Source organism: Heteronotia binoei, chromosome 13, assembly GCF_032191835.1.
Source record: "Heteronotia binoei isolate CCM8104 ecotype False Entrance Well chromosome 13, APGP_CSIRO_Hbin_v1, whole genome shotgun sequence".
Lineage (NCBI taxonomy): Eukaryota > Metazoa > Chordata > Lepidosauria > Squamata > Gekkonidae > Heteronotia > Heteronotia binoei.
The window spans coordinates 70,402,551-70,416,169 of NC_083235.1; the positions used below are offsets into that span (position 1 = coordinate 70,402,551).

Sequence of the window (13,619 nt, forward strand, 5' to 3'; positions counted from 1 at the left end):
GAAGATATTGGATTTATATCCCGCCCTCCACTCTGAAGAGTCTCAGAGCAGCTCACAATCTCCTTTCCCTTCCTCCCTCACAACAGACACCCTGTGAGGTGGGTGGGGCTGGAGAGGCCTCTCACAGCAACTGCCCTTTCAAGGACAACCTCTGCCAGGGCTATGGCTGACCCAAGGCCATGCTAGCAGGTGCAAGTGAAGGAGTGGGGAATCAAACCCGGTTCTCCCAGATGAGAGTCCGCACACTTAACCACTACACCAAACTGGTTCTCCAATAATAAATAATAAAATACACTAATTACATAACAATTATATTTCTCAATTAAAATATACTAGTACATTAAAACCATCAATTAAAACTATCGAATTTAAAACCAACAAATTAATTTGGTGCTACAATCTTGATGTTACTCATTATGGCACAGTTTTACATGACCACGATAAAATTAAGAAAAAGCCAGCTGGAAGAGGGTGGTCTTGCAGGCCCGACGGAACTGGTTAAGGCTCCGCAAGACCCGTACCTCTCCTGGTAATTGGTTCCACCTGCTATCAACCATTGTACTATTAAAACTATATAACAAGGACTTATGGTTATTTAACTTATCTGAGAGCATCCGTGTGTCACATGCATTCCCAAATATCAGGATCCAATAAGTTTACTCACTGCTTAGGATAAAGAGAAAAATAGCCATTCTAGTGTGTGAGTACAGAGAATTTAACCAGCTGTTAGCTTGCCCAATAAGAAAGGCAGATAGACCTTATTCCTGATCATGGTTGCACCTTTCAGGTGCAAGATAAGCGGCACAGATAAAGGATTCATGTCTTTGGGTCTGTGAACAGCTTTTTTTTTCCCACCTGGGGGAACATGGCGGAACAGAGTTCCGGAACCTCTTCATGGAAACAAAATTCTCAAAAAAATGTTAAAAGTTCCTGATGGGCACCTATGTGTTTCTCCTTCATTTCACTTTCCTTCACTTTTCTCTTGAGAGTTCCGGCACATCTTTTCCAAGAAAAAAAGCCCTGGGAACAGGGATAAGCTAGTGTAATATATAGGTGAGGGGCTTCATAACATGGTTCTCAGGATGGCAGATGATAAAGAGGTCTGTTACATACATTGCCATCCGACTCTTTATTCCCCATTACACGCTTCTAAATCCATTTACTTCAGTCAGCATAGAAGCGTTCATCTGTTTAGGCTGACACTGTGGTTGCCTGGTTTTGAGTGTATGAGTTAAGAAATAAACTACTCAGATTAATTTCACATTAGTCCCAAAACCATTAAATAAAGGGAAAGGAAAAGGAAAATTGAGATGGGGGTGTAGCTTATAATACAAACAGCTGTTAATGCAGGCAATTCAACACATTTAATTAAAATTAACATTAAACAGAGATATTAACGCATTTCCAGAGTCAAGAGATGTAAACAGGTTGTTTACAATGCCGTTTGTGAGTGCTGATGCTTTTCTGCTGACAATTAAATGTTTTACCTGTCGGGCTACTCTTAATCAGGTGCTTTAAGTTTTCCCTGTTGTAGAGATGAGTGTTGGGAAGAGCTTCACCTGTTTCTTTACTAAATCTGTAAGCTTGCTGATGAACAGGATTTGTTTCCTTATGAGCATGCTGTGGCCATAGCGGGAGCTACACTGGCAAAAACAATTGTTGCACTCTCATGTGTGCTTCACAAATATAATATCATGATGTGTGATGACTCTGCACATATGTAGAATTACTCACTGTCAAGAGTACACAACAGTGTTGCTGAAACGGAGCAAAGATGGGTTGGGTCATAACCTGGAGGGGAGATTTTCTGGGAACCTTTGTGCATGTGGGTTTGAGATCCATGATGAAAGAAGGGTGGAATAAGTACAGTTACTACTTAAATAATGCAACACAGAATTCTGACACACGAGAACTGTCTGTGATAGAATATATGCAGTGTCTCAAGAAGAGCTGACTGTAAAGCATAAAAACAATGTGCGGGAGGGAGACAATTCCTTTTACAATTTAAAACTTATATCCTGCCCTCTTTGGCGGGGAGGGAGGGATATAAGTGGAATAAAATAAAGAAATAAAGCCCCTGTTCCTAGGCCTTTCATAGCAAATTTCGCTGGTGAAGTTTTTCCCAACTACTTATCTTTACCTATACTGGCTGAATTTCTGCAAAACCAGGCTGCAAGTTAAAGAGACAAAGGGAAAAAATGGCTATCCTAAAATGTAGCGATGCAATGCTAGCTCAGCAAACTACATTCTCTCCTCTAAAACTGTCTTTTTTGGGACTGGAACTGGGAGGGGTGGGAAGTTATCAGAGAAAACCACCTTAATCCATTATAGAGCATGGAATAGACACACTGAATAACAGCTTTTCTTAAAACATGATCCAGCATATAGACTCATGTTTAAATGTTGAAAAAACATAATCCCAGAGTCAAATCCAAAATTAATTTAAGCAGTAGTCCGAGGCACACTTACTTCAAAATAAGTTTTAGTAAGAGTAAGCACCAGTAAACAAGGCTATATGGTTGCAATCCTGAATCTCTTTCTAGGAAATAAATCTTTTTGAACACTGTGGGCCTTACTTCTTGCTTCCCTCCTTTTTACTCTTTTCCTCTGTCTTTGAACAGCTGCTGGAGTCGCAGTTAAACAGGAGAAGGGAGCAATCCTAAGAAGCTGTACTCTGAAGAAAGTCTCACAATAAAATGGGATTTACTCCCTGGGAAGTATTCTGATGACTGCAGCCTGTGTATTCAGGCTGCAGGTATCCCTGATCAAAAGCCCTGAGCCATTTATCCAAGGCTGCACTGAGAATAAACTGAGATAAGGATGTGTGTGATTTGACTGAAAGGACATGATGGGAAGGAAACCTGGATTAATACTCAGTGAACGTATTACCAGGATTTCAGCCCATCACATAGCTGTTGACTCAGCACAAGAAGCTTGCCAGGATTAAAAAGCATCTTGATCCTTGGCATGGGTGCCAGTATCTCCATGGCTAAACTGTTGTTAAAAGTGTCATTAGGAGTCATATATGAGTGGAGGAGCAGTTAGGTCCTTAATCTGTTTGCAACAGAAACAAACGGGCATCTTATTAAACACATTTTTCTTCCAGCCTGTTCTTGCGGACTCACTTTGTAGGAAGCAGGTTCTAGACCATGACAGCTTTTGCTGGAATATGTTTCTTTTAAGCATGGGTTTAAGGTAGCACAAAACTATTTCCCATCCCATTTCTCCCAAATTGCATGAGAACTATAATTATCACATGCTCTTGCACTCATGTGAAACACTTCATTCTGGTACTATGGACAGAGCAAATTACTAGACACATCCAGGGACTGTAGATGGAGCAATACTTAGCAAGTGAACATACAGGAAAACTGTCAGAGAGCCAGTTTGGTGTAGTGGTTAAGTGTGCGGACTCTTATCCGGGAGAACAGGTTTGATTCCCCACTCCTCCACTTGCAGCTGCTAGCATGGCCTTGGGTCAGCCGTAGCTCTGGCAGAGGTTGTCCTTGAAAGGGCAGCTGCTGTGAGAGCCCTCTCCATCCGCACCTACCTCAAAGGGTGTCTGTTGTGGGGGAGGAAGGTAAAGGAGATTGTGAGCCGCTCTGAGACTCTTTGGAGTGGAGGGTGGGATAGAAATCCAATATCATCTTCTTCTTATCTGGGAGAACCGGGTTTGATTCCCCACTCCTCCACTTGCACCTGCTAGGATGGCCTAGGGTCAGCCATAGCTCTGGCAGACATTGTCTTTGAAAGGGCAGCTGCTGTGAGAGCCCTCTCAGCCCCACCCACCTCCCAGGGTGTCTGTTGGGGGGGAGGAAGGGAAAGGAGATTGTGAGCCGCTCTGAGGCTCTGTCCTTGAAAGGGCAGCTGCTGTGAGAGCCCTCTCAGCCCCACCCACCTCCCAGGGTGTCTGTTGTGGGTGAGGAAGGGAAAGGAGATTGTAGGCCACTCTGAGGCTCTGTCCTTGAAAGGGCAGCTGCTGTGAGAGCCCTCTCCAGCCCCACCCACCTCCCAGGGTGTCTGTTGCGGGGGAAGAAGGGAAAGGAGATTGTAGGCCGCTCTGAGGCTCTGTCCTTGAAAGGGCAGTTGCTGTGAGAGCCCTCTCAGCCCCACCCACCTCCCAGGGTGTCTGTTGTGGGGGAGGAAGGGAAAGGAGATTGTGAGCCGCTCTGAGGCTCTGTCCTTGAAAGGGCAGCTGCTGTGAGAGCCCTCTCAGCCCCACCCACCTCCCAGGGTGTCTGTTGCGGGGGAAGAAGGGAAAGGAGATTGTAGGCCGCTCTGAGGCTCTGTCCTTGAAAGGGCAGCTGCTTTGAGAGCCCTCTCAGCCCCACCCACCTCCCAGGGTGTCTGTTGCGGGGGAGGAAGGGAAAGGAGATTGTAGGCCGCTCTGAGGCTCTGTCCTTGAAAGGGCAGCTGCTGTGAGAGCCCTCTCAGCCCCACCCACCTCACAGGGTGTCTGTTGTGGGGGAGGAAGGGAAAGGAGATTGTAGGCCGCTCTCAGGCTCTGTCCTTGAAAGGGCAGCTGCTGTGAGAGACCTCTCAGCCCCACCCACCTCCCAGGGTGTCTGTTGTGGGGGAGGAAGGGAAAGGAGATTGTGAGCCGCTCTGAGGCTCTGTCCTTGAAAGGGCAGCTGCTGTGAGAGCCCTCTCAGCCCCACCCACCTCCCAGGGTGTCTGTTGCGGGGGAGGAAGGGAAAGGAGATTGTGAGCCGCTCTGAGGCTCTGTCCTTGAAAGGGCAGCTGCTGTGAGAGCCCTCTCAGCCCCACCCACCTCCCAGGGTGTCTGTTGCGGGGGAAGAAGGGAAAGGAGATTGTAGGCCGCTCTGAGGCTCTGTCCTTGAAAGGGCAGCTGCTGTGAGAGCCCTCTCAGCCCCACCCACCTCCCAGGGTGTCTGTTGTGGGGGAGGAAGGGAAAGGAGATTGTGAGCCGCTCTGAGGCTCTGTCCTTGAAAGGGCAGCTGCTGTGAGAGCCCTCTCAGCCCCACCCACCTCCCAGGGTGTCTGTTGTGGGGGAGGAAGGGAAAGGAGATTGTGAGCCGCTGTGAGGCTCTGTCCTTGAAAGGGCAGCTGCTGTGAGAGCCCTCTCAGCCCCACCCACCTCCCAGGGTGTCTGTTGTGGGGGAGGAAGGGAAAGGAGATTGTGAGCCGCTCTGAGGCTCTGTCCTTGAAAGGGCAGCTGCTGCGAGAGCCCTCTCAGCACCACCCACCTCCCAGGGTGTCTGTTGCGGGGGAGGAAGGGAAAGGAGATTGTGAGCCGCTCTGAGGCTCTGTCCTTGAAAGGGCAGCTGCTGTGAGAGCCCTCTCAGCCCCATCCACCTCCCAGGGTGTCTGTTGTGGGGGAGGAAGGGAAAGGAGATTGTAGGCCGCTCTGAGGCTCTGTCCTTGAAAGGGCAGCTGCTGTGAGAGACCTCTCAGCCCCACCCACCTCCCAGGGTGTCTGTTGTGGGGGAGGAAGGGAAAGGAGATTGTGAGCCGCTCTGAGGCTCTGTCCTTGAAAGGGCAGCTGCTGTGAGAGCCCTCTCAGCCCCACCCACCTCCCAGGGTGTCTGTTGCGGGGGAAGAAGGGAAAGGAGATTGTAGGCCGCTCTGAGGCTCTGTCCTTGAAAGGGCAGCTGCTGTGAGAGCCCTCTCAGCCCCACCCACCTCCCAGGGTGTCTGTTGTGGGGGAGGAAGGGAAAGGAGATTGTAGGCCGCTCTGAGGCTCTGTCCTTGAAAGGGCAGCTGCTGTGAGAGCCCTCTCAGCCCCACCCACCTCCCAGGGTGTCTGTTGCGGGGGAGGAAGGGAAAGGAGATTGTAGGCCGCTCTGAGGCTCTGTCCTTGAAAGGACAGCTTCTGTGAGAGCCCTCTCAGCCCCACCCACCTCCCAGGGTGTCTGTTGTGGGGGAGGAAGGGAAAGGAGATTGTAGGCCGCTCTGAGGCTCTGTCCTTGAAAGGGCAGCTGCTGTGAGAGCCCTCTCAGCCCCACCCACCTTTCAGGGTGTCTGTTGGGGGGGAGGAAGGGAAAGGAGATTGTGAGCCGCTCTGAGCCTCTGTCCTTGAAAGGGCAGCTGCTGTGAGAGCCCTCTCAGCCCCACCCACCTCCCAGGGCGTCTGTTGCGGGGGAGGAAGGGAAAGGAGATTGTAGGCCGCTCTGAGGCTCTGTCCTTGAAAGGGCAGCTGCTGTGAGAGCCCTCTCCAGCCCCACCCACCTCCCAGGGCGTCTGTTGCGGGGGAGGAAGGGAAAGGCGATTGTGAACCGCTCGGAGCCTCTGATTCAGAGAGAAGGGCGGGGTATAAATCTGCAGTTCTCCTCCTCCTACTATGCCAACCGGTTTTGGGATTCCTCTTCCCAGCAGGTAATCTCCAAGGCCGCTGCCCAGGGCGTGCCCCGCATTCATCTTCGTGGGCCTCCTGCGTAATCCCCCGTAGGACTGGGCGCCGCGCGGCTCCCGCATTTCTTCACCGGCTCTCCAAAGCGCAAAGCGAGCCAGCCAGCGGGCGAGCGCGGCGCGGGCTTCCCGAGCGAGCCGCTGTGCCTGCCTGCCGTTCCTCCGGGACGCCGCGTGGTGTCGCCGAGAGCCCCCGCCGGCCGCGGGCGAAAAGCGCGCGAGGGACACGAGCCGCGCTCGGGAGGCGCCCCCTCGTTTGCTCCATGCGGCCGCGGCGATGGAGAGCGGCTCGGGCCCCGGGGAAGGCTCCGGCGCCGAAGTTGTGCTCTCGGGCGTCTTCTCGCTGGCGCCCGCGCCCAAGGTCGCCTACGAGCTGAGCCTCACCAGCGACGCCGAGCTGCTGCTGCGCCCGCGGCACTCCAAGCCCGGCAGCCCCGCCAGCCGCCTGCCCCTCGCCGACTGCATCGGCTGCTACGCGGCGCAGAGCCCGGGCGCCGCCCACTTCACCCTCTTCTGCTACCCCCTCTGCAAGGGCTGGTGGCACTCGGGCCCGGCCAGGCGCCGCGTGGCCCGCACCTTCCGCGTCTGGGGCGCCCGCGACGCCGACGAGAGCCGAGCCGTCGCCGAGACCTGGGCCAGGGCCGTCCGGGAGCTCTCCGCCCCGCGCGTCCCCAAGCTGCAAGGTGAGGCTGCTGCCAGGGGGGACGGAGGGAGGGAAGGAGCTCGGGCTAGCCTGCCTTCGCTGCAAGATGAACAGCAGAGTTTGGGTCGCCGAGTCCAATTCAAGTAATATCTGGGAGGCTTTGGGGGTGGAGCCAGGAGGCTTTGGGGGTGGAGCCAGGAGACTTTGGGGGTGGGGCCAGGAGACTTTGGGGTGGAGCCAGGAGACTTTGGGGTGGAGCCAGGAGACTTTGGGGGTGGAGCCAGGAGACTTTGGGGTGGAGCCAGGAGGCTTTGGGGGTGGAGCCAGGAGACTTTGGGGGTGGAGCCAGGAGACTTTGGGGGTGGAGCCAGGAGACTTTGGGGGTGGAGCCAGGAGGCTTTGGGGGTGGAGCCAGGAGGCTTTGGGGGTGGAGCCAGGAGACTTTGGGGGTGGAGCCAGGAGGCTTTGGGGGTGGTGGAGCCAGGAGCAAGGGGGTGACGAGCATCATTGAACTCCCAAAAGTTGTTCTGGCCATTTCGAGGGACCTTTCGAGGGAGTCTTTTCAATGCCTTCCTTCCCTAGGAAATAATGGACAGGGGCACCTTCTTTGGGGGCTCATAGAATTGGACCCCCTGGTCCAATCTTTTTGAAACTTAGGGAGTATTTTGGGGAGAGCCACTGGATACTGCACTGAAAATTTGGTGCCTCTGCCTCAAAAAACGGGGGCCCCAGATACCCGCGGATCAATTCTCCGTGATTTTCTATGGGAATAAGTCTCCATAGGGAATCATGAGTACCCAGCAGACATTTCCCTCCCCTCCCCCCTGCTTTCTGATGACCCTAAAAGGGGGGGGAGGGCCTGCAAACCAGGGGATCCCCTGCCTTCACCTGGGGATTGGGAACCCTAAGCAGAGTCCTCCAGGCGGCGCGGCTCTCCAAGGACGGACAGAGCAGGACTTCTGTGAAATGGCTAGGACCTTTAGCAGTAATTACAGTCTCCCATTTCTATTGCTTGATTTAGGGTGGGAGAGAAGACAGGCACTCTCTTACACTCTGAGTCACACAGGCTCCCTACTGTGTTTCTCCTGAAGATGGGAGTATGAGATCCTTGCTCCTCCATAGTCAAGGTCATAACCCCTGGCTGTTTGGCCGCGGCTTCAGGGACAGACTTGAATTGACTCCAGGGCTGCCTGCAGTCCAAGACTGACTTTTGGGCAGATTAAGTGAAGGATCTTGGTTTTGCCATTGCTTTCCCCAGTCGTCTACACTTTCCCCCCAGCAAGCTGGGGACTCATTTTACCAACCTCGAAAGGATGGAAGGCTGAGTCAACCTCGAGCCGGCTACCTGAAAACCCAGCTTCTGCCGGGGATCGAACTCTGGTCGTGTGCAGAGCTTAGGACTGCAGTACTCTTATAGATCTCTCTAAAACGGCTTTTTTAAAAAGCTCCAATTGTTCTAACCTTTAAAATTCTACTGGGATGGGTGAGAAGTGGCTGAGGGACACTGATCCCACTGGCCATCTTACCTGTCCCCACATGGACACAGTGTAGGAATTATCTGCCGTCAGTCACATTCTTTCAACCTAACCCACCTCATGGTGTTGTGAGGATAAAATGGAGGAGAGGACAATACTATAAGATGCTTTGGGTCCCCTTTAGGGAGAAAGGCAGGGTATAAATGAATTACATTAAATTTTTAAAATTTGGAGATTGTCATATGTGCCATATATGACAATCTTACACATGTTTGTTTTACTGACCAGTCATGAACCATATGCACGAGAATAATATGTGATGGCCTATGTGTAGGCTACCTGCTAGTTTCAGAATCTCGCTTGGACTGCAATTTGATGGATACCTAGATGAAAGCAGGGCTTTTTTTGTAGCAGAAACTCCTTTGCATATTAGGCCACGCACCCCTGATGTAGCCAATCCTTCAAGAACTTAGAGGGCTCTTAGTACAGGGCCTACTGTACGCTCCAGGAGGATTGGCTACAAGAGGGAGGGGGGAGATGTCATAATATGTAAAGGAGTTCCTGCTACAAAAAAAAGCCCTACTTTCATGTAAGTATTGCAAGTAGTAAATTCCATTGCCTTCAGCAGAACTGATTTATAAGGCAACATGCACAGAGTTGGATGGTTAAACATGTTCTGTGTAGGGATTTTGTAATGTGTGGCCTGTGCAGCATGTTTTTGTGCACATTTGTTTGTAAATAAATCCCACTGAATTGAATTAGACTAGAACAAATGTGTACAGAACTTCAACTTTCACTCCATTAACCTACTGAAGCTCATGTATTTCCAAAAAAACAAAAGCCGTGTGATAACTTTCATCAAGGTCTACCACATGGCTTAGAGTGTTGGACTTGGATCTGGGAGACCCAGGTTCCACCTGGTGAGTTAGTCACGCACTCTCTGCCTAATTCAATAACTGGGTTACCGTGAGGATAAAGTGGAGGAGAGGGAGACAATATAAGCTTCTTTAGGTGCACTTGGGGGAGAAAAGCAAAGTATAAATTAAGTACCGTATTTGCCGGCGTATAAGACGACTGGGCGTATAAGATGACCCCCCCAACATTTCCACTCAAAATATAGAGTTTGTTATATACTCGCCGTATAAGACTACCCCCTCTTCCGCACACCATTGTACGGCCGCAGCACAACCGCAGCGCCTCTGGCCACCCCTGCATCTCCCTGTGACTGGCACTAGTGCGCAAGTGCGCATGTGCGAGCTCTGCATAGACAAGGGGCGGGCCGGAGCGCCGCTGCTTCCCGCCCAGCAGAACGGGCCGGTCATGCCGAAAAGGCTGGCACCCCTATCTCGCTGCTGATGCTCGCCGCAGCCATGTGGATGACCCGCCGCGCTGGATACCGCGCGATACTGGACGGTATGTAGAATGAGGTGGGCGAGCATCGGAAGGCCACTATGGGCAGCTATGTCTATCCCAACTGAAGTGCACCCGGCGTATAAGACGACCCTCCCACTTGGAGGCATGTTTTTCAGGGCAAAAAAGTAGTCTTATATGCCAGCAAATACTGTAAATACCACAACAGTGTTTTGCATCTTTTTAGGATCTCAGAATGGGTTATTTAAATGAAAATACATATTGTTCTCACCATTAGATTAGTAACTTTGGGCCTCTAAAAGATGTCTGTTACATTTTTTTCTGGAATGGCAATCTACTTTCTAGAATGGAATAACTGGCTAACATGATTTAAGATTCTAGATGTACCTGTGACACCTGCTGGCTTAGTATATCATGCAGAACTCCCAGAATGCAACCAACAAAGCACTTCCTGAGGTTCCCACTGAAGTCAGTGCAAGTAATCCAGTCTTGGTGGTGATGATGGGAGGTGCCATCAAGTAGCTCAACTTCTGTTGTCTCCAAAGGGTTTTCAAGGCAAGAGATGCTCAGAAGTGGTTTGCCATCACTTGTCTATGTGTTGTGAACCTGAGCTTCCTTGGTGGTCCCCCATTCAAATATTAATCCGTGTCAACCCTACTTAGCTTCTGAGATCTGATGAGATTGGGCTAGCCCGAGCAGAGCATCCAGTCTTGGTATGGAATAAATTATTTGTGGATCGCATTTGCTGATGCAAAGAAAAACGTTATTTAACTAACAACCTGGTAAGTAACGCTTGGGGATGTGGAATGGTGTAGTATAGCTCAGCGGTGGTCAGACTGTGGCTCGGGAGCCACATGTGGCTCTTTCGCACATACTGTGTGGCTCTCAAAGACCCCACCAGCCCATAGGTCAGCTTGGAGAAGGCATTCCTCTCTTTGAATTACTTCTCCAAGCCAATCCGGCCAGCAGCTTGGAGAATGCATTTAAAGTTGCTTTCTTTCCACACACCCCATCTATTTTCCTTCCTTCCTTCCACCCTCAAATACGATGTTCATGTCTTGCGGGTCTCAAACACCTGACATTTATTCTATGCGGCTCTTACGTTAAGGAAATTTGGCCACCCCTGGTATATCTCAAACCTGGAAGCTAAGTGGGGTCTCTGTACTGGGATGAGGGACCACCAAGGAAGACATTGCAGAGCAATGCATTGGCAAACCACCTCTGCATACTTAGTTGCCTTAAAAACCCTACGGTGTCTCCATAAGTTGGCTCCAACTTTACAGCACTTGACATACACACACAAACATAAGAACATAAGAGAAGCCATGTTGGATCAGGCCAACGGCCCATCCAGTCCAACACTCTGTGTCACATAAGAACATAAGAGAAGCCCTGTTGGATCAGGCCAGTGGCCCCTCCAGTTCAACATTCTGTGTCACATAAGAACATAAGAGAAGCCCTGTTGGATCAGGCCAGTGGCCCTTCCAGTCCAACACTCTGTGTCACATAAGAACACCAGAGAAGCCATGTTGGATCAGGCCAGTGGCCCATCCAGTCCAACACTCTGTGTCACACAGTGGCAAAAAAGTTTATACATACACACACACTGTGGCTAATAGCCACTGATGGACCTGTGTTCCATATTTTTATCTAAACCCCTCTGGAAGATGGCTATGCTTGTGGCCGCCACCACCTCCTGTGGCAGTGAATTCCACATGTTAATCACCCTTTGGGTGAAGAAGTACTTCCTTTTATCGGTTTTAACCTGTCTGCTCAGCAATTTCATCGAATGCCCACGAGTTCTTGTATTGTGAGAAAGGGAGAAAAGTACTTCTTTCTCTATTTTCTCCATCCCATGCATTATCTTGTAAACCTCTATCATGTCACCCCGCAGTCGACGTTTCTCCAAGCTAAAGAGTCCCAAGCGTTTCAAACTTTCTTCATGCACAAGTAATGCTTATTGGCACAGCTGAAGGTCCATCTAATCTAGCATTTTCTTTCCAACAACAGCAAGCCAGGTTTTAAAAAATGTTTCAGTCTATTCATGATATTTCTTATTCTTTATACATGAGTTTTGCTGCAATTCAAAACCAGACTGAATCTTCAAATAATTGTATGAAACAAACTGGTCGTGCCGTTTTAAATAGTTGTCAGCATAGTTGCCCATTGGAATAATGCAATCCTCCTCCGCATTGAGTAATTTAAAAAAAAAAATCTTCAGCTTTCTCAAGTTGTGTTTCTAGGCCCTGTGAAGGAAAGACAGTTGAGTCCAGAGCCCAAGTTAAAACCCAAGATTAAAACGAAGAAGGAACCTAGGATCGTAGAGTTGGAAGGGACCTCCAGGGTCATCTAGTCCAACCCCCTGCATAATGCAGGAAATTCATAAATACCTCCCTTGCACGAACACCCAGTGACACCTGCTCCACACCCAGAAGGTGGCAAAAAAACCTCCATGATCCTTGGCCAAACTGGCCTGCAGAAAAATTGCTGCCTGACTCCAAAGTGGTGAGCAGCATTTTCCTGGGCGCGTAAAAAAGGGCCACAAGAACTAAGCACTGATGCAACCCTTCCTGCCCTCCTTCTCATGATCTGCCTAAGTTCACGGACTCAGCATTGCTGTCAGGTGACCATCTTCTAGCCTCTGCGTAAAAAATTCCGAAGAAGGAGAGCCCACCACTTCCCAAGGAAGCCTGTTCCGCTGAACAACTGCTTTGTCAGGAATTTCTTTCTAGTATTTAGCAAAAACCTCTTTTGATTTAGTTTCAACCAACTGGTTCTAGTCTAACCTTCTGGGGTAGCAGGAAACAACTGTGCGCCGTCTTCTATCTGACAGCACTTCAAGTATTTGAAGATGGTTATGTCTCCTTTTAGTTGTCTCCTTTCCAGGCTAAACATACGCTTAACTGAAGAACAGTACTCTCCTTCTATCGGAGATCAAGTGTGAAGCTTCAGGAAAGACGCACATGGAGTGGTGAGGGAGTTAGGGGACACCCGCTTAGCCAGCCAGATCAGCTAAATCCACCCTGGCAATCAATGGGGTAACAGATGTCACAGCTGGATCGCCCTTGCACCCAGGCTAAGCATACCAAGCTCCTTCAACTTTTCCTCACAGAAATTGGTCTCCAGACCATCTTTGTTGCCGTCCTCTGGACACGTTCCAGCTTGTCCATATCCTTCTTAAACTGTGGTGCCCAAAACTGAACACAATACTCTAGGTGAGGTCTAACCAAAGCAGAGTGATACCGTCACTTAGTGTGATGGTCTGGCACTATACATCTCTTGATACAGTCCAAAATCACATTTGCCTTTTTTAGCTACATTACGCTGCTGACTCATGTTCAGCGTATGGTACGCTAAGACCTCTAGATCATCCTGTATCCTCACTCTGTCTTCTACTGTATTTGTGACCCCTCCCAATTTAGCATCATCTGCAGATTTAATAAGCATTCCCTCTATTCCTTTATTCAAATTGTTTATGAAAATGTTGAACAAAGCAGGTCCCAGGACAGATCCTTGAGGCATTCCACTTGGCACTCCTCTACGAGAGGATGAGGAAAAACTAACAAGCGCTCTTGAGGTGTGATCTGTCAGCCAGTTACGGATCCGCCTAACAGTAACAGAATCCAAACCAAATGTTACCAACTTGTCAACAAGAATATTATGTGGAACCTTATCAAAAGCCTTACTGAAATCTTCCTGATAGAAAAGATGAACTAACCAGACAGGGGTGTTTGTGCGTGTGTATAAATAAAGTTCTGTCG

The 13,619-nt window shown here is 49.9% G+C and overlaps 1 protein-coding gene across 1 annotated transcript in view; it reads left to right on the top strand.

Annotated features, from left to right (window-relative positions):
- Positions 1-6,646: 6,646 nt before the first annotated feature.
- SPHK1 (sphingosine kinase 1) overlaps positions 6,647-13,619 on the top strand; it is a 69,012-nt gene continuing 62,039 nt past the window's right edge. Inside the window, exon 1 of the mRNA XM_060253068.1 lies at positions 6,647-7,052. Within this exon, the coding sequence (XP_060109051.1) occupies positions 6,647-7,052 (406 nt within the window). The remainder of the gene's footprint in view (positions 7,053-13,619) is intronic.